We start from the raw sequence: 25,029 nt of genomic DNA, 5'->3' as shown, positions 1-25,029 counted from the left end.
GGTCAGCCCTGCCCCTTCCGGTCAGCTGACCCACCAGGTGCCGGCCCTTAGCTCCTCCTGGTTGCCCCTAGCAACCAGCAGCTGAGCCCATACTACTGTGTTTCAGTAGCAGGCACCTTAGTGCCCTGCTACAGGACCTTAAGGCACCTCACGGTGCTGTCATCTTGGTTGACAATGTAGTTCTACCCTCTCTATCTATCCAAGTTGCAAGTCTCCTTTACCAGACTTTTCATCTGATCTGTATCTTTCCCCATTTCATCATTCACATTGCCCATGTTTCTATATTCACTGGTGCTATTCTGCCAGCTGTATTTCAGTTTGAGTGAGTGCCCCCATGTTTTTTTTTTTTCCCATTCTCTTTGCTCACCCAATCCCAGTTTCCCAAGTACCACAGATCCTCGCTCTCCCCCACCCCATCTTGTCTCCATCCCACTGTGGCCATGTTCTAGTCTTCTCTGCAAGGTCCTTAAATAATCTCAGACTTTCCCACACCTGGCTTCTTATTTACCTCCACAGTTTCCAGACTCCTTACTCAGCCAAGCTGTCTCTTCCCATACAGCTTCCCTGATCCACCTCCCACTTCCGAATTCCAGTCTCAGTTTCCCCATGCACCTGCACCATCACCATATATCTACTGAGGGCCATTGTCAAGATTCACCCTTGATAGGATTCCAGAGAATTATAATAATAAATAACTGTTAGTGCAACCCAGGAATGTCCAGAGTGTTGCTGCTGAACTCACAACGTATTAGCTTTGAAACTCCATTGTTTACGATGCCTCCCAATCCTGAAAATGATTGCTTTTTCTGCTAGTGATTTTCTGTCTGGAAGACATTCAGTGTTGCTGCAGTTCTAGTACTGCAGGAGCCAAAGTGGCAGGCTTTTAGTTAGCTCACCATTTAATAACACAATCATTGATGAAGGTGGAAATGTGGAAAGGTGTAAATATGCAAGGACCGGGGAAGAATTTTTATTTCTCAAACTATAAGGGTTCAGTGTGAATATTTGTTACTGTCAAAATAAATTTGTGCTTTTTTAAAAATGATCTTTTCTTCAAAAGGAAGAATTTTATTTTCAGTGGACCAACTAGGGGAGAGGCATTGCTGGATCTAGTCCTCGCCAAAGGGGAGGACCTGGTGAGCACTCTGAGGATCAAAGGGAAGCTTGGTGATAGCAACCGTGAATTGGTCACCTTCTTAGTTCACCGAAGAGCAGGCAAACCCCTCAGTAAAAAAGAAGTCCTTAACTTTGGGAAGGCCGACTCCTGCAAACAGAGAACTGGTCAGTCAGGCAATCACAGGCTGTACCCCCCCCAGAAATAGGAGTACACGAGGAATGAGTCATCGCTCAAAAATACAATCCTTGAAGCACAGGGAAAAGCCATTCCTTCTTGCAAGAAATGCAGTCAATGAGCAAAGAAGCCCCTATGACTGAATAAGGAACTGTTGGACCTAATTACACTCAAAAGAATAGCCTACACCAGCTGGAAAACAGAAAGCATTACCAAAGAGGATTATTCTGCACTCGCCCACATCTGAAGACAGCAGTTGAGAAAAGCCAAGGCACAAAATGAACTCAGGCTAGCTATGGGGATCAAGGACAACAAGAAGTCCTTCTTTAGATATGTGGGAAGTAGGAAAAAGAACAAGGACACTACTGGGCCTCTGGCTTTTTTTTGGGCATCTGATGTCAGTTGCCCCGTTGACTCTCTCAATCTCCTAAATGACTTTTTTGCATTGGTTTTTCACCCTTCCACGAGGATCACACTGCCAAGAATGGCACAAACCAATTTGGGAGCGGGTGACGGGCCCAAAAATTGATGTGGATCAGGTGAGGGAACACTTTGAAACACTGGACATTTACAAGTCCATGGGACCACAATTCACCCAAGGGTCTTGAAAGAGCTGACAGACATCATTGCATCCCCCTTGGCAGGAATATTTGAAAAATCGTGGTGCTCGGGTGAAGTCCAGATGACTGGAAAAGAGACAATGTGGTCCCTATCTACAAGAAAGGGAGGAGGGATGACCCAGAGAACTATAGACCAATCAGTCTGACGTCCGTCCCTGGAAAAATCCTGGAGAAAATTGTCAAGCGATCCATCAACACCAGACTAACAGAATGCAAGCTTCTGAATGCCAGCCAACATGACTCTGTGACTGGCAGGTCTTGCCTGACCAACTCATCTTCTTCTATGACCAGGTAACATATGCCCTGGACAAGGGAGATGATGTGGACGTCATTTATCTGGACTTCAAGAAGGCCTTTGGCCTAGTTCCCCATGATGTCCTCATGGTTAAGCTGGGGAACTGTGGCCTTGATCATCATACGGTCCGATGGCTATGGGGTTGGACCCAAAGAGTACTAGTTGAAGGGAGAAAATCAACGTGGTGCAGGGTTACCAGTGGAGTCCGTCAGGGCTCAGGTCAGTACTCTTTAACATTTCCATCAACGATCTAGATTTGGGAATCAGATGTGAACTGGCCAAGTTCGTGGACAATACCAAATTATGGGGGAGGGACGTCACACCACAGGACAGGCTGAGAATACAGGCCAACTTGGACACACTCTCAAGATGAGCCAACCAAACCCACATGGCCATCACTGCAGAAAAGTGCAAGGTGCTGCACATGGTAGGAAAAAACCTCAGCACACTTACAGGATTGGCAGTGCTACACTTGGTAGCACCACAACCAAAAGGGCCTTGGGGGTCTTGATTGACCACAAGGTGAATATGAGCCACCAATGTGATGTGGTGGCAGGCAAAGCTAACAAAACTCTGACGTGCATCCACCGATGCATCTCAAACAACACCAGGGAAATCATCCTCCCACTTTATTCGGCCCTGATGAGACCACAGCTGGAGTACTGCATCCAGTATTGGCCCCCCACTCCAGAAAGGACGTGAAGAAGCTTGAGAGAGTCCAGAGGAGAGTCACTCGTATGATCCAAGGCCTGGAGGGCAGGCTGTATGAGGAGAGGCTGGGGGACTTGGGACTCTTCAGTCCGGAGAAGAGAAGGTTCAGGGGGGACTTGGTGGCAGCCAACAACTTCATAAGAGGGGCACATCAGGACCTGGGAGAACATCTGTTCACCAGAGCTCCCCAAGGGATAACAAGGTCTAATGGCCACAAGCTCCAGGAAGGCTGGTTTAGACTGGATATAAGAAAAAAGTTATTTTCAGGGCATGTGTCCAAAGTCTGGAACAAACTCCCCCTAGAGGTGGTGCAAGCACCTACTCTGGACTCCTTCAAAAAAAAGCTGTATTTATTTCTTGCTGGGGTCACTTGATTCCAGCTGACTTCCCACTTATGGCTAGGGGGCTGGACCCAATGATTTCATGAGGTCCCTTCCAGACCCTAGTGTCTATGAAATCTATGAAATTTAGGAACAAGTTCTTCTCTGACAGTTGTACAACATTGCTGAAAATCAACTGGATTAGTTTGGTCATATCCAGGGACAAACTGAGGATTTATAAGTAGAGCAGGAATGTATGTATACTAATGCTCAACACTAAAAGTAACATGCATGTGGACCTATATACCATAAAAGTAGTTCCCACAACAATTGATAGAGGTTACTTGTGCCAAGGGCACAGTTTATACTAAAGAAAAAACGCTAAAACATATAACAACAATGGCCATCCTTGTATTTTGGCTCTTGATGTTCACTGTTTTAAAGTGGGTTGTGTTTTTAACATAACGTTTAGAAAACTATATAATATTATTCACTGAAGAAAACACATTTTGCTAAAAACTTGTTTTTCAAACAAAACTCATAATGTTATCTGTACAATCTGTCTATCTGTACAATTTGAGGATTGGACATTTTCAATGTGCTTCCTCACATACTCAATTCTATTGATCTCAAAAGTATGAGTTGCAAGCATGTTTAAATAATAGTACCGAAAAAGCTTTAAATCCAGTTAATTCATTCAAAGTATCCAAATCATATTCATATTATTTCAAGTCATAGAGTCTCAAGGAAAGTGAAGTCAAACAGGACATAAAGTCATCCCAAAAAAAACAGTGAAGCAAGCCACTATGAAAGTTTTAGGTAAGATTCCTTGCAGATTTTCCATATTGCTGTGAGCATTTACCAGCCCAGGTACAATATTTACTTGTCCACACATTATCTTCTTGATTATGATAATGAAGAAATGAGTATGTTGCTTACTTGTGCATATGATATCTTTACACTGGCACAAATTTCTCAGCATCCTAATGATTTGTAAGCCTATGACTGCTGGCTTCTCACATACTGTATAAAAAAGTCACATGCTAGTATCACCTAGTTTTGTCTAAATACATCCATAATAAGCAGAAATTCACATATCGTTTCACACTCTTCCCCTATGAGCCCATAATTTACATTCCTAACATAGTGCCTGCCCTTATTTTCTCCTTTTCATGTATACTAGGGCCAGTCACCCATTAGGCTAACTCACCCTCTTCCCAAGAAAGACCAATTCATCTAGAAAGTTGGCCCAATGCCAGCCTTAAGAAAGATTTCAATAGTAATGCTGCCAGACCACTGAGAAAATTGCTGACCAATTTTGAAAGGGGTGAGAATCAGGAGGAAAGACTGAGGAACCAAAGGTTATTAACACTGAAAAACAAGAACGTTAATGATGACCTGATTAAAGATTTAAAGTGGCTCTGTTCCATGTTTATGGACATGAAAATGTGATGCTATTTTGTGAATATTAAGAGATGGGCATAAAGCAGAGTTTGGGTAAAATTTTCTTACAAAAATCAATATTAAATATGCAGACACTATCATGGTTTAAAAACTTCAAGGCAAGAAGTTGGTCAGTGTAAGAGAGAAATTATATATTGTTAGCAGTGAATAAGAACAATAGTTGGCATTTGGAACATTTGAATGAATGGAGATGAAAAGGTGACCTGAGAATCAAGGCTGTGTAAAAGTAATTTTGCCAAAAGGGCAAACTTGTTCTAAAAAACTCACATACCAAAATGATTTCTGAGTGTTTTAAGTATCTTAGGTAAATAGCAAGTCAATGAGACAGTATATTTTCCGCCATCACAAAAGTTTCCAGGGGACCAACGAAAGTTGCTTAACATTGCACCCCTAAGAAGATTGAGTTAATTTTGTTAATATACTTTTGGTATGCAAGCATTGTATACTCATTGCATAATGCACAACTACACTTCACACTTTTTGTTTGACTCTTCCCACTTTTAAGCTTTTGTGGGTGGCAGAGAAGAACATTTACCTGCTTCAACAAATGGGCGCTGTTCAGATGTCAGAATAAACAAAGTAAACTGTCCTCTAGTTATAAATTAAGAATCCAACACAAAGTCTTGAAAATCCTTAGTTTTAAATAAGGCCATTCAAGTGCAAGAGTTAGTGTTTTCTGTAGGGTGTCAAATATGATTAATTCTTGGGAACCTGATGGCAACGGGCATGATAAGGCCTGAATACACTGTTTAGGAGCCAGGAGAGAAAGAATGAGTTAATTAAGAATCACATTCCTAGATTTGTGCTGATGATACAAATTATTTTTGCACAGTGGCATGAGTGCACACAACCTATTTTTTAGCAAATTAAGGAAGTTGAATAAAAATGCACAAATTTTGCCTTGAAGGGCTTACAGTCTAACAGTATAAAAAAGAACAAGACAAGAAGGTTTAAGGAAAAAAATACAACACAATATTTTTATCCTCGGGAGACTTTGTGGAACAACGGGACTTCTAAAAGGTTTTTTTGTGAGTGCCAGAGGGTTTTTAAATGGTAATTCAGAAATAATTAAGGTTTATGGACCACTCCAGAAGGCATGTGAAATGAAGAAGTGAGGAGCATTGTGCCTCAGAGCTATAAAAGATAAAATAATGAAATTACCATGTGAAGGACTAGCTCATTAAGAAATACAGGAAATAGTCACATTTGTACTTGCATAGACTACATTTGCCCCAAGATATAAATACTTCTCATTTAAGTGGAATAAAATGGTGGAATATACTGGGTGAGTCTACACATGCACTTTACTGAGCATTAGACTAATTTAATGTGCAGTAAAGTGTCACCGTCAACACTTGTGCTGCAATTAGTGCATGGTAGATAAATTTACTCCTTTGTAGGACAGTCCCATCAGACACAGGTGCTATCCTATAGTGCAAGAAAATACTATGCTTAAAAGCACAGGTAGAATGTGAGGTCAGGATTAGTTTACTCCAGCTCAAATTGAGTTAGAGTATATTCAGTTGCATTCATTGCACATGTAGACACACCTGCTGAGAGAATAGCTCTGACCTACAAAAACTTATTCATATTCTTCACTTTAAGTAAGTGAACAGCACTGTTGCCTACAAGGGAACTTCTTACCTGCTTAAACTTAGATGTGCATGAATGTTTGTGAGATTGGGGGTTTATTCATTGCTCAAGGTCAAATCAGTAACAGATGAAAATAAAACGTAGGAGTCATGACACAGAGAGCTTTGTTTTAACTTCCAGACCATGTGAAGAGAAAGTATCTCAAATGGGAAAAGAAAAAATTAATAAGGAGTTGCCAAATTTAATGTGCTTTTTTGGCCCTTTTCACAGATCCACTGCAAAACCTGACCAATCTACTGCTTTCTCTAGTGCTGGGCTTCAAGAAGATTTCATTTAAAACCAAACAATTATTTGTGGGCATGAAGAAATAGGAAATATGAATATCATTAAAGTAGTTAAGAGTAAACATCTGTTTTCCTGCCTTCTCTCATGACACACATTATCCAAAATTGGATTCCCAGGGCTTTCTCAAAAAATGCAATTACTGGCATTTTGGAAGAGTTGTTTTAATGTGCACGTTTCTTTGCATTCCCATTTAAGATTAAAACTTGTTACAACAGCTTCTTAGGGCCAGCTTTGAATTGTTCAAATTGTTTTCTGAGGTCACAGAAAAGTCATTTGAAGCAATAAAATGAGACTATAGTCTTTGGTGCCTTGACTTTCTATCTTAGAAATTGAAGCTGACATTACTGGTTATCCAAGCATGATAGTACAAAGTTCCTGCATGCATTAACACTTTTTAAATATAATTTGAGGACTTAATTTATAATTAAATTAAGAAATAATACCACCAGACACTTATTCTCCCATCTTCTCATCTTGTACTACTTGAGAAAACACAATAGAAATGCTGGAAATGTATTTGTTATAATAGTACTACAACGGCATTTGTTATTCCCAAGCAAATAACTTTGTTTAAATAAGAACGGTTAAACCACTGCTTTGTGGATATGAAAGATAGAATATAAAGTTATTAACAGATCTATTGTGTGAACTCATGCTGCCACCTGGAGAACAGATGAAGGTACTGAAAGGAATTGTGGGTGTCACTCCCAGAGACAATTGGGTGGACTCCCAAAGCAGAGCTGCACTCAATATAAGGCAGGGCCCTGCAGGTATTGTGAAACATGAAACACCTCAGGTATTAAAAACATGCCATTCACTGAATAATCACCCCGATGTCTGAACATTTTTAACAGAATATAATCAGAAGTAACATCTAAAGTTTGCTATGAACCTTAGACCTGGTGAAGAATGTATTGCATTTGAAAGCTTGCCTAACTATTTCAAACATGCAATTGGGTGTCAAGCCAAAAGTGTCCTTGCCTCTCGCATAATTGCTGGACTATCGTGGCTACCTCACTTTAACACTACCAACACACAAAAGATATTGAAATCTACTGCTTATGATGGAGAATCCACAACCACCTCAATCTTGATGAAGAATATCTTGCATTCAAAAGCTTGTCCATACAGTTTATCCAATATAAGATAACACCCCCAAAAAATCCTATGAACCTTAGATAACATATGCCTTTGTAGTTTGGATTTGGCCACTTGATGGTTTTTTAAATATAGTCAGTTTCACTTTTGATAACATCCCAAATCTATAAGCTGTTTTCCATGGATGCATCTTTAAACCCAGAGAGAGAGCACCCTTCTGAAATCACCTAAATATGGAGATACAACTCTGTAGAGAAACTTGTAGGATCACACTTTTTATGTCTACACAAATGGGAACAAATGACTGTAAACTGTAAGTGTTTATGGCTAATGAGAGGGACCCAAAAGCATGTTAGTACCTGAAATTTATTTAACATCTTTCTCCGAAATTGTCTAAAATTGACAGTACAATTTTACTGCAGACACCTGGGGGAGAAAATAAGGCTTAAAATTCATTGAAATTTATTAGACTGGAAAACTTTTAAGAACATTGGAAATATTTTGTTCCAAAATAAACACTGTTTCTCCTTAAAAAGTGATATAACTAGCACACATGAAGCACTGAGGATGATCTCAGTTGAACAATTACCTTCGTGTTAGGCTTTTCTTCTTAGTCAAAACTCCTATGACCACCTCCAGCTGTGCTTTGAATAGAAACCCTTGAATGTCAGAAAAATTCTGAAATTTGCACTTACTGTATCTGGGTTGCAAGTAGTTAAGCAAAAAGGGGTGAGGCCACTCAAAGCCCAGGAAAACGACACCTAGGGAGCTGGATTGAACTAAGGCTACCAACCTGCCTTGAGGGCTAGCAGGAAGAGAAGAGAGAAAGAGGGACTGCAATATAGGGTTCATTTTGCCTGGAACCAGTGTGGTTAGAGTAGGGGACAGAGGTCTTGCTCCCACATATGCTCCAAGCACCATTGAAAGAGGCAGTAGGAAGACTGTGGATGAGCCTGCTCTGAGTGCAGCTGGGAGAAAGATGAACTTTTCCATGAAGGGGACCCCAGCAAGTAGCACAGAAAAGGCTGCAGAAGTTAGTGCAGACAGTGGAAGTCCTTTTGCCTTCTCCAACAGGTTGGGCTGTGCACAAGGTGAAGATTCTCACCTGGGAGGGTCCTTGTGAGACTGTTGGAATAATAAGTTGCATTATTCAAAGGGGTAACTGTGTTATCAGGTTTCCATGCTGGGTTACAGGTTTGAATACTTATGTGTGTGTATAAATCATGCTTTTTTGTCCCTTCCTGTTAAACTGAAGTACTGTTGGGTGAAACTTGAGTCACCACTGCCACACACCTGCACCCCATTGCAAGAAGGGTTACATTTATCTTTCACAACACACATTTACCTGCCTCCCAGGGCAAACAGGGAGAATGAGAGACATGTGGCAGAGGTGTGCTTGGCTTCTCTGTGGTAAAAATGATTGGCTTCAGACCAATCAAAATACCCTAGGACCAGGATAGGAAGCACTACTACAATTTTCATCTGGAAGGAAGCTATCCTGAAAGAGCACAGCCAGTGGGGCTTCTTGCAGTCTTACAGACCCATCTTCAGGTCTGGCCCATAGGTCCAGAAATTCTGTCAGTGGGGCAGCACCTGGCAATTAACACTGCTGCTTTTCACCTTGCAGTAGTTATATAACCCTCATGTTGACAAAGCAGCTGAGGCAGCTTTGAGGTTTAACGCCTGAGCTGCTGTTGGTACAGTCAGTCTGCAAGTGTTACTGTCAGTGATAGAAGTGGGTTGTATGGCCTGTGAGAAGGTGAAACCCTGAAATTTAGATATGGTACACCTGGGCTAAGTATACATGGTCAAAAAGCTTGAGGTTGAGTTGATTTAGTCTTTGCGCATTAATCTAAGCTGCAAAGATTGATCCAATAAGCAAATGAACAGACATTCAGTTTTGGTTCAGGAAATTCAGCCACATACCTGTAGTGCCTCAAGCCAGAAGCTGGGGGAAAGGCACTAAAGCACAGCTCTCTGGCACTGTTAGTCAGCATGGGCTGTGTGCTGCCCCTGAGGTCTCTAGGATTTGCAGCCCACAATTACTGCAGCAGGACTCCACAGGGTTGCTTATCATCACTTTCTCTTCCTGCTTCCAGGTGCCTCTGGGATTTGTAGTCCACAGTCGTAGCCAGCACTAAGTAAGCCAGGAGGGCAGGGCAGCTCTGTACTCAGGATAAGGTGAGTTTAACCCCCATCCCTGGCCCTAGACCCCAGCTGGGGTTTGCCTAGTGGGGGGCAATTAGCCAGCCAGTGAGCCAGCTCTCACTGCTCCAGCTAGGGAGCAGAGGGGTGAGGCCAGCTCTGGTCTCTGGAGCAGACAGCACAGCCCAGCCCAGGGCTGCAAAGCATACTGGGTGACTTTGATTTATCTTGAACCAGGAAGGGGTCTGGGACAGAAGTTTCATAAACCAGTTTGACCTAAATTAATTAAGTCTGATACTACATTCAACCAACTTCATCTTAAACCAGTTTCAGCCATTTTGAAAGTGGTTCATGTGCACTGAACTTCTGTTCTGTTACAGGTTTAAACCAGTTTCTGATCACTTAAACCGGTTTATGTGTAACTCCTGTCCCTAGTCCAACCCAAATGAGTTTGACACTCCTGCAGCAGGAGATGCAGAGAAGAGAGCTTAGTTAAGTAAAGAAGAATAGCAAGCTACAACTCTACTGTCTTTGACCACTGGTGATCAATTCTCTACAGTGAGTATCGCACTATACATTTATGCTGTGATAAATGGAATATACTGGGCCAGCAAAAGATGAACAGTGACTTTTAGCTAATATCACTTACTATCATCTTTAGTAGCCAGAGGAACACTGTCATTTTCTGGAGATTTCTGAAACTGCTGTGAGCACAGAAAGAACCTTCACTCTGAGCTTACACCACTTGTGACAGTGATGGTCATCAACCCTAATCCACATTTCAAGTGCCTGGTATTGGAAGAGGGAGTGACTATTTTGTACATAAATTAGGTATTACTCCCATACCACAGACTGAAGACCACCTATAGCAAATCCCTAACTACCTTCCCTCATCTCTATTTTGTCTCAGTTTCATAGTTGGTAGGGTCGGAAGGGACCTAAGCAGATCATCAAGTCCGATCCCCTGCCACGGGCAGGAAAGAATGCTGGGGTCAAACGACCCTGGCCAGGTGATTATCTAGCTGCCTTTTGAAGACCCCCAGGGTAGGAGCGATCACCACTTCCCTTGGAAGTTAGTTCCAGATCCTAGCTGCCCTGACTGTGAAGTAGTGCTTCCTGATGTCCAGCCTGAATCTACTTTCAGTCAACTCATGGCTGTTATTCCTAGTTACTCCTGGTAGTGTTTGGGGGAACAGGGTCTCTCCCATTCTCTGCTGGTCCTCCTTGGTAAATTTATAGATGGCCACCAGATCCCCTCTCAGCCTTCTCTTGTGAAGACTGAACAGGTTCAGGTCCCATAGCCTCTCCTTGTAGGGCCTGCCCTGCTGCCCCCTGATCATGTGAGTGGCCCTCCTCTGGACCCTCTCAATGCTGGCCACATCCCTCCTGAAGTGCAGCGCCCAGAACTGGACGCAGTACTCTAACTGCAGCCTGACCAATGTTGCATAGAGAGGTAGGATCACCTCCTTGGACCTGCTCATGATGCATCCGTGGATGCATGACAAGGTGCGGTTAGCTTTCCTGACTATGTCCTCCCATTGGCGGCCCATGTTCGTCTTGGAAACAATGATGACTCCAAGATCCTTTTCTGCCTCTGTGCTGACAAGAAGGGAGTTCCCCAGCCTGTAGGTATGCTGCTGGTTCTTCCTTCCCAGGTGCAGTACCTTGCACTTGTCAGTGTTGAGCCCATCCTATTCTCATCCACCCACCCATGAAACCTGTCTAGATCTACTTGTAGCCTGTCCCTCCCTTCTAACATGTCCACTTCTCCCCACATCTTAGTGTCATCCGCAAACTTGAACAAGGAGCTTTTCACCCCCTCGTCCAATTCACTGATGAAGATGTTGAACAGTGCAGGCCTGAGGACCGAGCCCTGGGGAACCCCACTGCTCACTTCCCTCCAGGTTGAAAATGACCCATCCACCACCACTCTCTGGGTGCAGCCCTCCAGCCAATTTGTGACCCATCTGACTGTGTAGGCATCAGTGCCACAGTCGTCTAATTTTTTAATGAGAATGGGGTAAGAGACAGTGTCGAAGACCTTCCTAAAGTCCAGAAAGACTATGTCCACTGCGACATGGAAACTGTGTGCTCTGCATCTCTTCTGCAGGGACCAGAGGGAAGCTTCAGGAGGAAAAGGCAATTAAAATGTTGCAGCACCATAACAGGCCCAGACCTATCTGAGGCACAGAAAGATCATGGGTAGTGCCCTCTCTTGTTGTTAAAAGGGACTTGCAGGTGTGCACCAACTGATTTACTGGGACAGCTTAAAACAGCAATTTTCAAAAAGTGGGGCACGCCTGCCTGAAGGGCATGAAGGAATGTGGGGGAGAGAGGAATTTTGCAAGACATATTTTACTTATAATAATAATAATAATAATAATAATTTTTAAAATCACAAGAATGTAGTTCTGGGTGGGCTGGAGCAGGACCAGCATACAAACCAGGCACACGTGAGAGGCTCCCAATGGAGAGAAGTACTTGGCTCTGCCATAGGAGCTGTGTGCTCCGCATCCCTTCTGCAGGGAGCAGGGGGAAGCTTCAGGAGGAAAAGCCAATTAAAATTTTGGAAAAAGGAGCTCCCCACGGCCCCCAGAGCAAACCCAGCCCACACAATAAATGCACATCTCAACTGTGTGGCAAATGAGGTAAATTATTTTCCTTTTAAAGGAATGCTACCTGACAGAAGTGCTGAGTGGCCTGAGCAGGTTCATGAATCAATACATGGCTGTCCCAGTTCAGCTGCTCATTGTAACAGGAATTACTTATGAATGGCAGCGTGGGGTGAGAGATTTCCCTCACTGTTGGGAGAAACACTTCTTCAGAGAACAGATTAAGTGGAAGAACTGTAGGGTTGGAAAACAAGAGCCCACTCCACAGGCTCTCAGAATAAATTAATGGAAGCTGTTAAGTAGTGATCTCCAGGCTCTGAGATTCCTGATCCTGTTCAGTTCTGGTTCTTTATGCTGCAGCTGTACAGAACCTCACACAGATACTGCCTCTGTGAAAAGTACCATTGGAGACTGGAAGTGTGGGACAACCTCAGAGTATTCGTTTAAAAAATCTCACCACAAATTGGTAAATTGTCTGCAGAGAAACAGGCACACCCTGCACAGTAAGTGGTAAGTACAGTATTTGGGAATTTGAAATTGACGGGCATAGGTAATATAATTAGGTCATTTGTGTTAGTTTCTGTTATGTTTATGAAAGCATATTTTGCATGTGTGTTTTTGTCTGGATGGAAGGGGGCATGAACAAAATTGTAACTCAAAGGGGGGCTCAGCTCAACTTTGAAAAGTGCTGACTTAAAACAATAACAGGGACAGACATGAGGGTCAGAGGTTGACACCAAGTGCTCCAAAGGGATGGGGCTGAAGTTGGTTCCCTATTCCCTTTTCCTGGCTCCTTATCAGTAGGCAGGCTGCAATACAAAAAAATGACTTTTGGATTGGGCACCACCCTGCCCAGGCTTCTTCAGGAGAGTCTCTTGGTGGCGGAGACCTGTGGTTTGGAGTGACATGAAAAAAATTTCACCCATAATCCCTGCCCAAAATCCGCTTCTTATTCAGTGCTATGTAAACAGCACACAAGCCTGGGTGGGCATTGGTTGGCAGTAGGTTGCCAATTCCCCTGGTTTGGTCAGGAGTCTACCAGAATCAGCGGTGGCTATTGAAAGCAGTCTCAGAGACTGATATTGTGAATGGGTTGAATTAATGACATTATGTCATGCTGGGGAAAAAAAATCTCTCAGAATAGCTAAGAGCTGGCAACCCCTGTTTGAAGGCTGGCATGCAAAAATCAAGCTTTGGGTTGAGCCGGTACTTCTTCAGGAGAGTCTCCTGGGCACAGGGACATATGGTGTGCAATGATCTGAAGGGGGTTTTACCCCATAATCCTAGCTCAAACTCAGCTCCTTATTCTGGGCAAAGGGCAACCCCTCTGGGGGGCTGTTGGTTGGCAGGTTGGCAGGCTGGCACATGAGCACCCAGCTTCAGGTGGGTAGCGCCCAGCTTCTGACAGCATGGAGACGTGTGGTTTGGGGTGGGCCGATACGGGTTTTGGCCCATACGCCTTCAAATGAATGCTGGGCTGTTTTCCTCAGCCAAAATTCTTCTTTGGCTAATCTCAGCTCTTTATTGAGGGCTACTGACCCGACACGCTGCTATTTGGGCCTTTCCTAAGCCAACAGACATAGCTGAGGACATGCTCACTCTGCAGCATAAAGATCAGCGCTGGGTAAGCAACCAGCCCCTGGCAATGCGGAAGAGGGGGGAGGGGCTCCGGGCTGCTGAGGGGACCGTGGGGTCGTGGCCTGCCCCTACTCCCGCGGCTGCTACCCACTCCGCGCTGCAGCCAGAGCCGCCTCGCTGTCGACCCTGCCTCCTGCCCCTACACAGGGCATGGCTTCACAAGCTAAGGGGGCGGGGCGGGGCGGGGACGAGGCTGGCTGGCAGGAGCTGCCTTGTGATTGGAGGGAGGGCACGACGGGGGCGGAGCCAAGCCCGCTCTAGCCGGACTCCGCGAGGGGGCGTGGCCAGGAAGGTGCCTTCCCCTCCTCCCTCCCAGGGCTCCTTGCCCTGCTGCCGCGGGGAATGTTGGGAACCCGTTTTCGCTCGCTCCCGGGCTCCTTGCTGGACTCATACTCCAACTCCCAGCATACACCGCGCTGCCCCCCCCCGGGCCCTTCCCCGACCTCTCGGTCACATGACTCAGGAGCGTCACTTCCCTAAACAAGCCGGCCGGGCCGGGGCGGGATGTGACCCTGGGGCTAGGGCCGGGACCAGGGCCGCCCGCTGGGCGGTCGCTTCCGGGACGCTGGGGGTGGGCGGCCGTCATGGAGGAGCGGAAGATGAAGCGGCGGAGCCCCAAGGCCTCCAGCACCCATCCCACCCCGGCCGCCGGCGCCAAGAAGGGTGCCTTGCCCTCCAGCAAGAGCACGGCCTTTGCCCCCGCCGCGCCGCAGCCCGCGGCCCAGAGGCCCAAGCTGAAGCGGTGGGTGGCGCCGCCGGGCCTGGCCTCGCGCTCGCGGGGGGGCGGAGGGAAGTAACCTGCCCATTCCAAGCCAACGGTCAAGGCCAACGGCTGAGAGCGCACGCGCGTTTGGGGGCACTGAGGCGTTGGAACGCCCGCGGGGGGTGGGCAACTTTGCTGGTTTATACTGACCCATCTCCTCATTCCCCCCATGGGCCTGGGGCTTCTCAGGTGATGAGGGGTAGCCCAGGAGCAGGGTTGTAGCCCTGGCCACTGGCATTCTGGGAGCAGCAGGTATTTCTCGGGGGGTGAGGCGGGGAGATCCCTCTCATTGGGCCAAGCGCCCGTTTGGGATGGAGTGGGGCCAACTTTGGAATGAATGCCGGGCCATCTTCCTCAGACAAAGTTCTTGGAGTAAATGTGATGCCTTGTATTAGAGCAACTCAAAGACTTGGGAAAAATTCTTCTTTGCAGGTTTTGGGATATAAATACCTTTGTCAGGTTGAGGAAGCATCTTCTGGGGGTAGGAGGTTCTGATGGCTAGGCATCCTGAACTGTGGCCGTGCGGTGGGGGTGAGGGAAAGTCCCTGGGGTGCTGCAACAGCATCGGGAGAAGCAGCTGATTCCTGGGTGCAGTGCAGTTACATAAGGAGATGAGTTTGGGCTAGGATTGTGGGGCAAAACACACTTCAGGTCACTATCAAGGGGGAGGGTCATCCCTTCTTTCCCTGAATGGGAATTCAAGAATTTGGGAGCTCTGTAACACATCAATGGCTGATAAAGTGAACATATGGACCTGCACCATGGGTAGAGATGAACGTTAGTAGACTTGATATTTAGTGTAGTTTAGTCCATAAAGGTACATCTCTGCCTGGCTTTCTGATCTATATTGGCATTTGATGGAGTGAGCTTTTGTTCACAAAACCTGTATGTGTCTGCATCTATCAGAAGGTCAGGTAGGCCTATGCACCTTTTATAGACCAACTCAAGATGCAAAGGGTGTATCTGCATATGCAATTAAGGCAGAGCAATAAAGTCTGGTGCACCTCACACAGGAGTCATCCGCTCCTGGGAGCAGTGTCTATGCATGTGCCTAGGACCACAGCACTTTGACTCTATCTATGTAGACAGGGGTGTGCTTGTGTATCTGGCACAAGCTATCATGAACCAGTTTCTTTCACCAGGTGCTCTTATAATTCATACTGTTCCCCCTGTCTCCATGTGCTGCCAAGCGGCTGCGTGGAGCTCAGGGTTTTTCAGTGCAGGGGCTGCCTGCTGGCTTGCCCCACACTAGCAAACCCTGTGCCCCAGCCCAGGACAGTGTCTACATGTTTGCTGCTACTCATGAAAACTCTGGAGCAATAAGCTCTGGAGCCTTCACGCACATTAATCGCATGTGTATATATGCCCAGTGATATGCAAGTGAAAGGTTTGATGGAAGTGGTGGGGTTTGAATGAAAAGTATTAGTTAACTGTTAAACAGTGAACTACTGCAAGTTGTCAGAGTGACCAAGACTGAGAACAAAAATTCTAAAAACACTAGTAGATCAACTATTACAAATGTTTATCTAATCTGCTAATGCTACATTGAAAACTATGTAAAGGAACTAGTATTGGCAGAATGGGGAAGCTTGTTGACTATCATTCAGAGCTACAGTATATAGTCTTTATCCCCTGCATTTTATGAAAAAATGCAGTGTTTTGAGGGAAATGCTTAATAGACTAACCAAAAGGCAAAGCATACATCTACTGTAGTTACAGCTGATATTGTTTGATTTGTGATTTGCAGTTATAGGACTCAGTAACATTTGAAAATTGTAGAATTATTCCTCGTGGCAAAATGTGGCAGGAAAGTAACAGCATTGATTTAAGAAGAATTTGCCTCCAGTTGTTATATTTTGACTTAAAATATTTTTTATGTACAGATCATGTCTCTGGATGGTCAAGTTTTATTAACTTGCCTCAAACGCAACTGGTCATATGACAATATACCACAGTTTAAATCCATGTTTGCAGGTTATATTCAGCCAGTAAAACTATTTGCGTCAGGAGAATTTAAATAATAACACTGAATTTACTTAAACATTCTATATGCTTGTATATATTATAGAGTATTCAAGAATACATTTGATTTTCATGAGGTTTTATTGAAGGGAAAATAGGTCCCTAGTGATGAGTTAAAAGCTTAGATAAATAATCACCAACCATTAATGCATATTTTATGAATTTTAAAGCAGCTTTTAGAAATAACTGCCACTGTTTTAGTATCTACTCTGTGAATTGGGCTGCCATTTTAACATCCCAGGGGCCCGGTTTGATGCTAACTGGAGTCCCAAGAATCTGCTTAACTGAAGTTTTGGGGAAATCCAAAGTCTTTTTCTTAATACTTTTAAAAGGGAAATCTGTACATTCTCTTATACTTTATAGTGATAACAGGAAAGCAGATTCTTGGATCCCTTCGTTATTGTTATGATAGTGGTATGAGTCTTTGTGCTTAAGGCAAATCTGAGATCCATTTTTTATAACTTGATTAAGCTCTTAAAATAGTCTCCAGAGGAAGAAATAGTCTCTCTCTCTCTCTCCCCCCCATCCCTCCTTATGCCCCCCTTTTCTTTTAAATAAAAGTAAAATAAAATTAAATGTATCCTTTTTCCTTTTAGAATAACAAAAGAGAAAGCCAAACCTCCTGCAACAGAAGGAAAAGGAGCACAGGCCGCTCCAATACAGCACTCTTTTCTCACAGATGTATCAGATGTCCAGGAGATGGAAAAGGGACTACTGAGCCTTTTGAACGACTTCCATTCTGGCAAACTCCAAGCATTTGGTAAATATGTGGGTTTTCTTTGCACTACTGCTGCCTTCGCAGGTATAAGATACTAGTTTTTGCAAGCAGATATTCTAGCTACAGTAGCTACAGGTGGATTAATTTTGTTTGAGACCAGCATGTTGGTCTTTGTTTGATTAAAGCTCAGTTGAACACGATCTCTCACTTCAAATTCGTTTTTTGTGATAGTGACCCTATTAATTGAAATGTCTGTGTATTGTTCCAAGATTTAGTATTGTAATTGGTACAGCATATCAAACTTGCTATTTTGGCATATAGTAACAGTTTTAAAACTACGTTTGCACTGCAGTACTTAATATGTAACCATGAAATAAGCTTGCTCTTATTTAGCACCCTGATCTTGTAGTATATAAAGCACTTGGATTATGTGGAGCTTTACCATTGATTTCAGTAGGAGCTGGATGGAGTCTAGTGGAGTTGAAGATATTTTGCTTTTAACTTGCATGGCCTAGGTTACTCTTCTGCTTGATTACGAAATGATGTCACAATTTTCTGTATGATAGGACTCTGGATAGGCTCTTCTGGCCTCAGGTGCTTGAACTTAAACCTAGCATAGGAAAAAGATTAGTCAGACCAGCTTCTTTAAGTTAAAAAATAAAGGTCTGGTCTAGAGAAGAGATAATTATGAACTAAAACTAGCATATACATCCTTCACTCAGAGCAGGGTGATTAATGCCCCACCTCGTTAAAATGTCCTTCTCTTGCCATTGAACTGGCTGGTATTAATACATTCATAGTAATTTATTATCAGATCAAATGCGAATATAGAAGCCACAAACGAATCATGTGGAAGGAAAATATATTGAAATAGTTTCTCGCATGTAGCATGGAAACCTAAGATGGACACGTAATCTGGCCTTTGCTGTCTTCCTCACTGTAAAACTTTTTCAGAAGTCTGATAATCTTTTTTTTTTTTTCCTTTTTTCAGGAAATGAATGTTCCATAGAACAGATGGAACATGTGCGGAGTATGCAGGAGAAGCTGGCACGCTTGAACTTGGAACTATATGGGGAGTTGGAAGAACTTCCTGAAGATAAGAGAAAAATAGCCAGTGACTCCAATTTGGACAGGCTGCTATCAGATGTAAGTAAGTAAAGTAAAGGAAGAAGGAGGCTTCCCTTGGAAAGTGTTCCTCAGAACTAGATCTGAGTTCAGGAATACATGTAGCAGTGAATAGGGTTACAATTTTCTGTACAACTTTAAGACGTATGGATTCAGGGTTAGGTGTATTGAAAAAAACGTGGTTTAATGTACTAAGATGTTCCCCCTGTTTGAGAAAATATCTATGTCCTGTGTTACAGACTGCTCCTTGGAGCAATTTTGCTAGGTAGTGCACTATAGTGCAGCCTAAAGTGTAAACTGGTGTGAGTTAAAGATTGTTTAAGCCAGTCTGAATATCAGGGGACTGCAGTCATCTCAGTTGTAATCCTTCTACTTGCAGCTGGTGAAAAGCAGATGTAGAAGAGAATCTGGACTTTTATTTTTAACCTTAATACTTTTTCCGTTATTCAACACCTTATTTTGTAAACATTAATGAAGTTAAGTATTTGATAAACATAATTTCTTTAAACTTCCTGTAACATGTAGGTTTATCTTTGTTTTTAGACCATCAGTACTATTAATTTGAAGTATTTTTATGAAAATTTGTGTTGCATTTTGTAATGGCGAAATTTATGTTGGGTACCATTAGTAATTATACTTCTGACATGTTTATTTGATTAATGAACTACAGTGCTTTTTCATATCCTTTGTCCATTTACATTGCAGCTGGAAGAACTGAATTCTTCTATGTATCCTTTTTTGGTTAAATATCTAATTTAACTATGGTAAACATTTTTGCATGAAAAGAAATGTTGCATCTTAATACAAAGATTCTGGTACACATTTTAGATGACCTCATACCAACCCAACAGTTAATGGTATGTACACCAAAATGCTGAGCCGGACTGTTTACTACTTTTTAAACATAAATGCACATAACCAGGGCTATTCTTTTTCTAGATACCTCCATCCTCCAGTTTTTAAATGTCAGGATTCCCATTTTTAAGGTTTTACTGTTAAGTTCACATTTAGAGACTGAATTAGTATCTTTTTAAGCAAGAAAAATAATAAACATTTATTGTGTATTACTTTTATTTTTTATGGGAAAACTTGCCTCAGTCCATTTAGTCTCTGCAGTGAAAGAAAAGATACAGACAATGAGCTGTTTAAATGCAGACGGTGCGTTTCCTCTTTGCCATGCACACTTTGGCTTTGTGTATAAATGCAGTAATGCATAGTAGTATCCCAGTTTCTCAAGCGACATGTATTGTATTGTTCCTTAAGTCTAACTTTCTGTATAAATATTAAATACCAATGCATCGCAGCTATATACAAAGTAAATATGCACGTAGCTGTGCTTCATTATTTGAAAAATATAACTCCTTAACACTTTGTTCTAGACAAAAACTACACTTGGCTGATGCTCAAGATATTCCAAATACTACCACCAGTTAAGAGTGTCGGTTTCTTGATTTGGGGACATCTCCATGAAGCTGTATATTATTTTTCCAGTGAAATGTTGAAGCTGTATTTTATTTTTCCAGTGAAGCCTTTTTTGCACAACAAAGAATTATAATTCAAATGCAATTTTTTTTTCGTATTAGCTGATTTGAGCACTGCAGTGCATCCGGGTTGGAATCTAGAGATCTAACTACAGTGCTTGTGCTGCCATGCTGTACGTTGTTGCCTTATTAAATATAAAATTTGGGAAAACTTGAAAGAACATTTTCCTATTCAGCATTGTTCATGTCTGAATTCACTTATGTATATATGTTCTCTCGCATTGCTGTGATTTTAACTAAGGTGGCAGTGATGTTGCTGCCTTCTTACTCAATATGTGGACAATCTGCATACTTTTTCAGTGTTTTATTGATCAATGATGACATTAAAAGTGTTAATGAATTTATTAATACAAATCATTTTAAAATTCACTACCCACATTTTATGTAGTAAAGTTCTCTCTCCATAATCAACTCTTGTGTGGTGTGGATTTCTGCAACTTAGATTTCTTTTCTCTCCCAGATCAGCATTTTAAAAGAACACCCACCTAGATTTAGCATACAAGCTACCCCTCTGCATCATTTAAATCACAGAGTTTTGAATTCTAAACATCATTTGCATTATAACTTGTCCTTGTTGTATTTCAACATCTGATACTTGGGACAGAACAACTGCATGCACAAATACAAACTGGACTAAGTGCCACATTGATGAAAATGAGGTAGGGATTAGACTGGACCATAAACTGAATTTGAGTCAATTGTTTGTTCCTGTTGCAACCCCCCCCACCCCCCAGTGCAATTCTACAATAGCATACTGACTCTTACTGAACCTTCCACTCCATTCAGCACTTGTGAGGCCTCACTTGGGAGTACTGAGTTCAGTTTTGAGCCCTACACTTCAAGAAAAACAAACGAGGAAGGATCTAGGAGAGAGAGAGTGGGAAAAAAAAATTAGAGATCTTTGGAACATGACTTATGAGGAAAAACTGAAAAAACAAGGATTATGTAGTAGGGAGAAGTGAAAACTAAGATAGGGATTAGATAACAGTCTTCAAATACGTGAAGGCAGATTATAAAGAGGATGGAAACAAACTATTCTCTGTGGAAAAGGGAACAGGTTTAGGAGCAATGGTCTTAAATTGCAGCAGGGGCTTTTTAGGTTGGATAGTAGAAGAACTTTCTCACTATAATTTCACTGGCAATAAATTGAGCTGACAAACATCCTAGTAGAAACAGAACTGCATTCAGTTGATTTATGATGCTTTTGCCAGTTTATTGGGGTCATTTTGAGTCTCCAGAGTGCCTGAAACTTCAACCAAGGTGCTGAAGTCAGTATCTTTTTCTCAACTAGATGTCAAGCCACTGATGTCTTCTTGTTGAGCTAGATGCTTAGTATTCCCTACTTCACTCCCCCTGTCAAGGAAACCTTATCACCAAACCTGAATGTATTTTGTTTCTACTAGGACATTTATTACCTCAATTTATTGCCATTGAGATAATAAGCTACTGCCTTCTGGGCAACATTCTAGATAAAAAGTAACCAAATATAAAGAATAAAATCTTGCCAAACCTACTGCTGTCTAAATCATTGCTTTTCAAGCTTCTTAGACTCAAGGTACCCCTTGGAAAAAGCTAGTTCTTAGCTTTCTCTTATTTCTTGATTCTGAAAAAAAACCCAGTTTTTCTGTTGCAAAGAACTCTGACAACAGGTCAGAATGTTTCAGTGCTATGGATTTCTATTTGAAATTTCTGGGTTTATTTTATGAATTGTGTAGATATTTCCACACCTAACTGCTTATATTGTGTGGTTTGTTTAAATAGTTGCAAATATTTTAATCAGCATTGTTATGGAAAGTTAGGCAGTATCTTAGAAATAGTCCATTTCTTGTGAAATTACCTATCGAAGGCAAATGTTAGGAGGCTTTGCTATTTCTTAGAAACATCATTGAGGATATTGGATGTTGGAATACAACAGGTTTCCGTTTCTTATGGTGCCTCTAACTGGCTTCATGGCCTGTGAAAATTGTTTGCTTTTGTAACCTGATTTTTCAAGCTTTATTATTTGGAAAATCTTACCTACTTCTGTAATAGGTGTTCACAAAAAAACAATCTTCTTCCTGTGTAAGGGTTGCTGACCTATTTGCAGCATTGTTCACCAGCTGGGATGGGTGTTCTTGTGAGCTGCAATGATCAGAGACATGAATAAAAAAGTTGTGCCCAGGGTGGGGGATGAGCACTGCCACAGAAATATGTAGAGGTGATTTAAAAATAGACAGGGGATGAGAGCATTAACTTTCTGACTTCTTGTTGCACTGGTACTTTTGTCCCCTGTAGCTGTGGCTTCCCTTAGAAGTGAGGCTGTTGCTGGCGCTGATCTTGTGACTGCATGTTTGCCCTGGCTGCTGGAGCCTCTTCAGGAGGGGTGCAGGGGGAATAGAGAAGGAGGGAGCCCCTCCCCACCCTCAGGCAGCACCCAGGACTACAACCCTGTACACCCATCTCTATTTACCATTCCTTTTCCCACTCAGCCAAAATATCTGGGGTGACTGAGAGAGTTAGAATGAGAACGTAAGGGGCATCTTGCCTATATCTTCATATCATGTTTGTGCATCTAGGAAGCACAATTCTGGAAAGGGCCTTAGAATTATTGTGTGCAGTATCCTGAAAATGCAGCCTGCCACATTATATAAACCTTTCATAAACAGATTAAGCTCTATTTTAATATTAGGTATTTTATTCCCACTACTACTATTTAAAAGTTGTTCCAGAACCTCACTGCTCTTATGGTTTGAAATTAAACAAATGCAGCTGGAAATTAGACAGTTCATGTTCTTGCACCAATGTTGCCTCTTAACTAGCTCTTGGCTCCTTAGGGATTACCTCCCAATATATTTAGAGACAACAATCATATTTCTCTTAGCCATCATTTTACTGGGCTAAATAAGCAAAGCTTTTTTAGTTTCTTCTGCCAAGATAGGTTCTCCATTCACCTGACCATCCTGACGGACTGTCTCTACCTGTTCCAGTTTTAATTTTTCTATTTTGAATGTGGCAGGCCAGAATTATGTACTGTGTAATGTACTAGTATGTTGTGCAAAGGTATTAATATTTCTATATCTCTATTAGAAATAGCTTGCCTGATGACATCGTTGACTTGCATTTGCTTTTTTTTCCCCCATGGCTGCATCACTGTGGTGTCTTGTAGTCTCCCTGTGACCATCAGCAAGTTGTCCATCTCAGCTGGAATCTGAACCACTCCTTTCTCCCCAGTCCTGTTCATTTCCTCTTTAAGAGTGGGGCACATTTAAGGCAAACACAGCTGAATTCCGCTCTGGCTGAGAGCCCAGGGTGTAGCTTGTTGTGCAGTTCCTATGGAGATTTGGGAGCACTGACCCTTGTCTAATACAGCAGTAATTCCAGCTTTCACTGGAGCTTTTCAAGAGCTTCATCAGAGAGAGAGAGAGAAAGAGATGCAAGCCATACCCCTCTCGAGAGGTAAAGCATTCGATATACTGTGAACAACTTTTTTATGGGAGAAGAGCCTTTGTTTTTATTTTAGTCTTGTTACTGTCACTAGAAAATGCAGAACGTAGTAGCATAGAGGCCTATCATGCAGGTTGAAGAACAACACCAGTGGAGATTCCAAACCAAAAAATGAACTGGATTTTTTTTTATGCTGTGAGGTTAATAAATTGGGTAGAGTGGGCATGATTGGTTTATACCTGCAGGTGGCAGTCTATTATGTGCAGTAGAGATCTGGTTCCAGTATCGTACCCATTGCAGAGAGTACGACCTTCTAGGTGAAGGGCCAGGGGAAGTCCTGACCATTTCTAACCTATATAAATTTCATGGAGTGTTTGTGCCATGCCCTTTTGTTCCAGCCAGTTTATAAGTTGGGTAAGCATGTTCTATCCTGGTTACAGTTCCCTTTATAACTTTACTCTTTTAATGCCTTTAAAATGAAGACGTACTGTTAGAAAAATACAAATCCTGGAGACCTTTTGTCTTTAGAATAAATATTTACTCAATATGTAATAACTATAGAAGGGGCTTGTCATAATGTATGTTTCCCAGGCCTTCCCACCATTGTATTTTAGCTGGAAATAGGAAAGTTTTCTGTGTTAGCAAGCACAGTTTATTCTTTCTACCTGTTCAGTACTTGCTCTAATTGATAACAAAAGGAACAGTTGTCTCAGGGTGCATCTACATGAGACACTTTACTGTGTAGTAGCATAGCTTACTATGCAGAGGGCACGTCAACATGTGCCCCGACTGTTCATTTGATACTGCACAGTCATTTAGTACTTGCTAACGCACGTCCTGGTAGTGCATGATTATTTTTAGATGCTATGTCACTGTAGTGACAAGCTACAGCAACATAGCTTGTCACTACTGTGCAGTAGCATTGGCATTACAATTTGTGCCTGCCAATGCTACATTGCTGTAGCAACAAACTACATTGCCATAGCTCGTCACTCCAGTGATGTAGCATCTCATGTAGACTCGCCCAGGAAGTGTGTGCATCTACACATGCACATGTTTACTGCATACTAAACCTCGCTAATTGTGAGTAAATTTTCTACCTGCAAATGTAAGCAGCAAATTTACTTGCAATTACTTACTGTGCAGTAGTGCTTGTATAGATGCCTGACTGGGAGCAAATCTGCTGGCCCCTGGTCAGCTGGCCACCAGGGAACGGGAGATTGGTTCCTGCTTGTGTGAGCTGCCTGCTCCAAGCCTCCACCCTGCTCCAAGATTGTGATCAGGGAGTGGGGGCAGTGCCAGATC

The 25,029-nt window shown here is 42.6% G+C and overlaps 1 protein-coding gene across 2 annotated transcripts; it reads left to right on the top strand.

Moving 5' to 3' along the window:
* Nucleotides 1–14,600: 14,600 nt before the first annotated feature.
* On the top strand, nucleotides 14,601–23,600 carry CCDC28A (coiled-coil domain containing 28A). Of its 2 annotated transcripts, XR_002099388.1 has the most exons (7): nucleotides 14,601–14,874; nucleotides 17,514–17,677; nucleotides 18,627–18,781; nucleotides 19,466–19,488; nucleotides 20,140–20,336; nucleotides 21,513–21,521; nucleotides 23,589–23,600. XR_002099388.1 is itself a non-coding variant. In XM_019526949.1 (5 exons), the coding sequence occupies exons 1-5, from the start codon at nucleotides 14,717–14,719 to the stop codon at nucleotides 20,192–20,194; spliced, it is 555 nt and encodes a 184-aa protein (XP_019382494.1). In that variant the 5' UTR covers nucleotides 14,601–14,716; the 3' UTR covers nucleotides 20,195–20,712. The 2 variants fall into 2 exon arrangements, 1 of the variants encoding a protein (XP_019382494.1); XM_019526949.1 differs by lacking the exons at nucleotides 21,513–21,521; nucleotides 23,589–23,600 and having other exon boundaries at nucleotides 20,140–20,712.
* The last annotated feature ends 1,429 nt before the right edge of the window (nucleotides 23,601–25,029 follow it).

The sequence above is a fragment of the Gavialis gangeticus genome, unplaced genomic scaffold (assembly GCF_001723915.1).
Source record: "Gavialis gangeticus isolate Ggan-Ray unplaced genomic scaffold, GavGan_comp1, whole genome shotgun sequence".
Taxonomy (NCBI): Eukaryota; Metazoa; Chordata; order Crocodylia; family Gavialidae; genus Gavialis; species Gavialis gangeticus.
The sequence above is the reverse complement of the archived record's forward strand: the minus strand, read 5'-3'. Positions and strand labels throughout refer to the sequence as shown.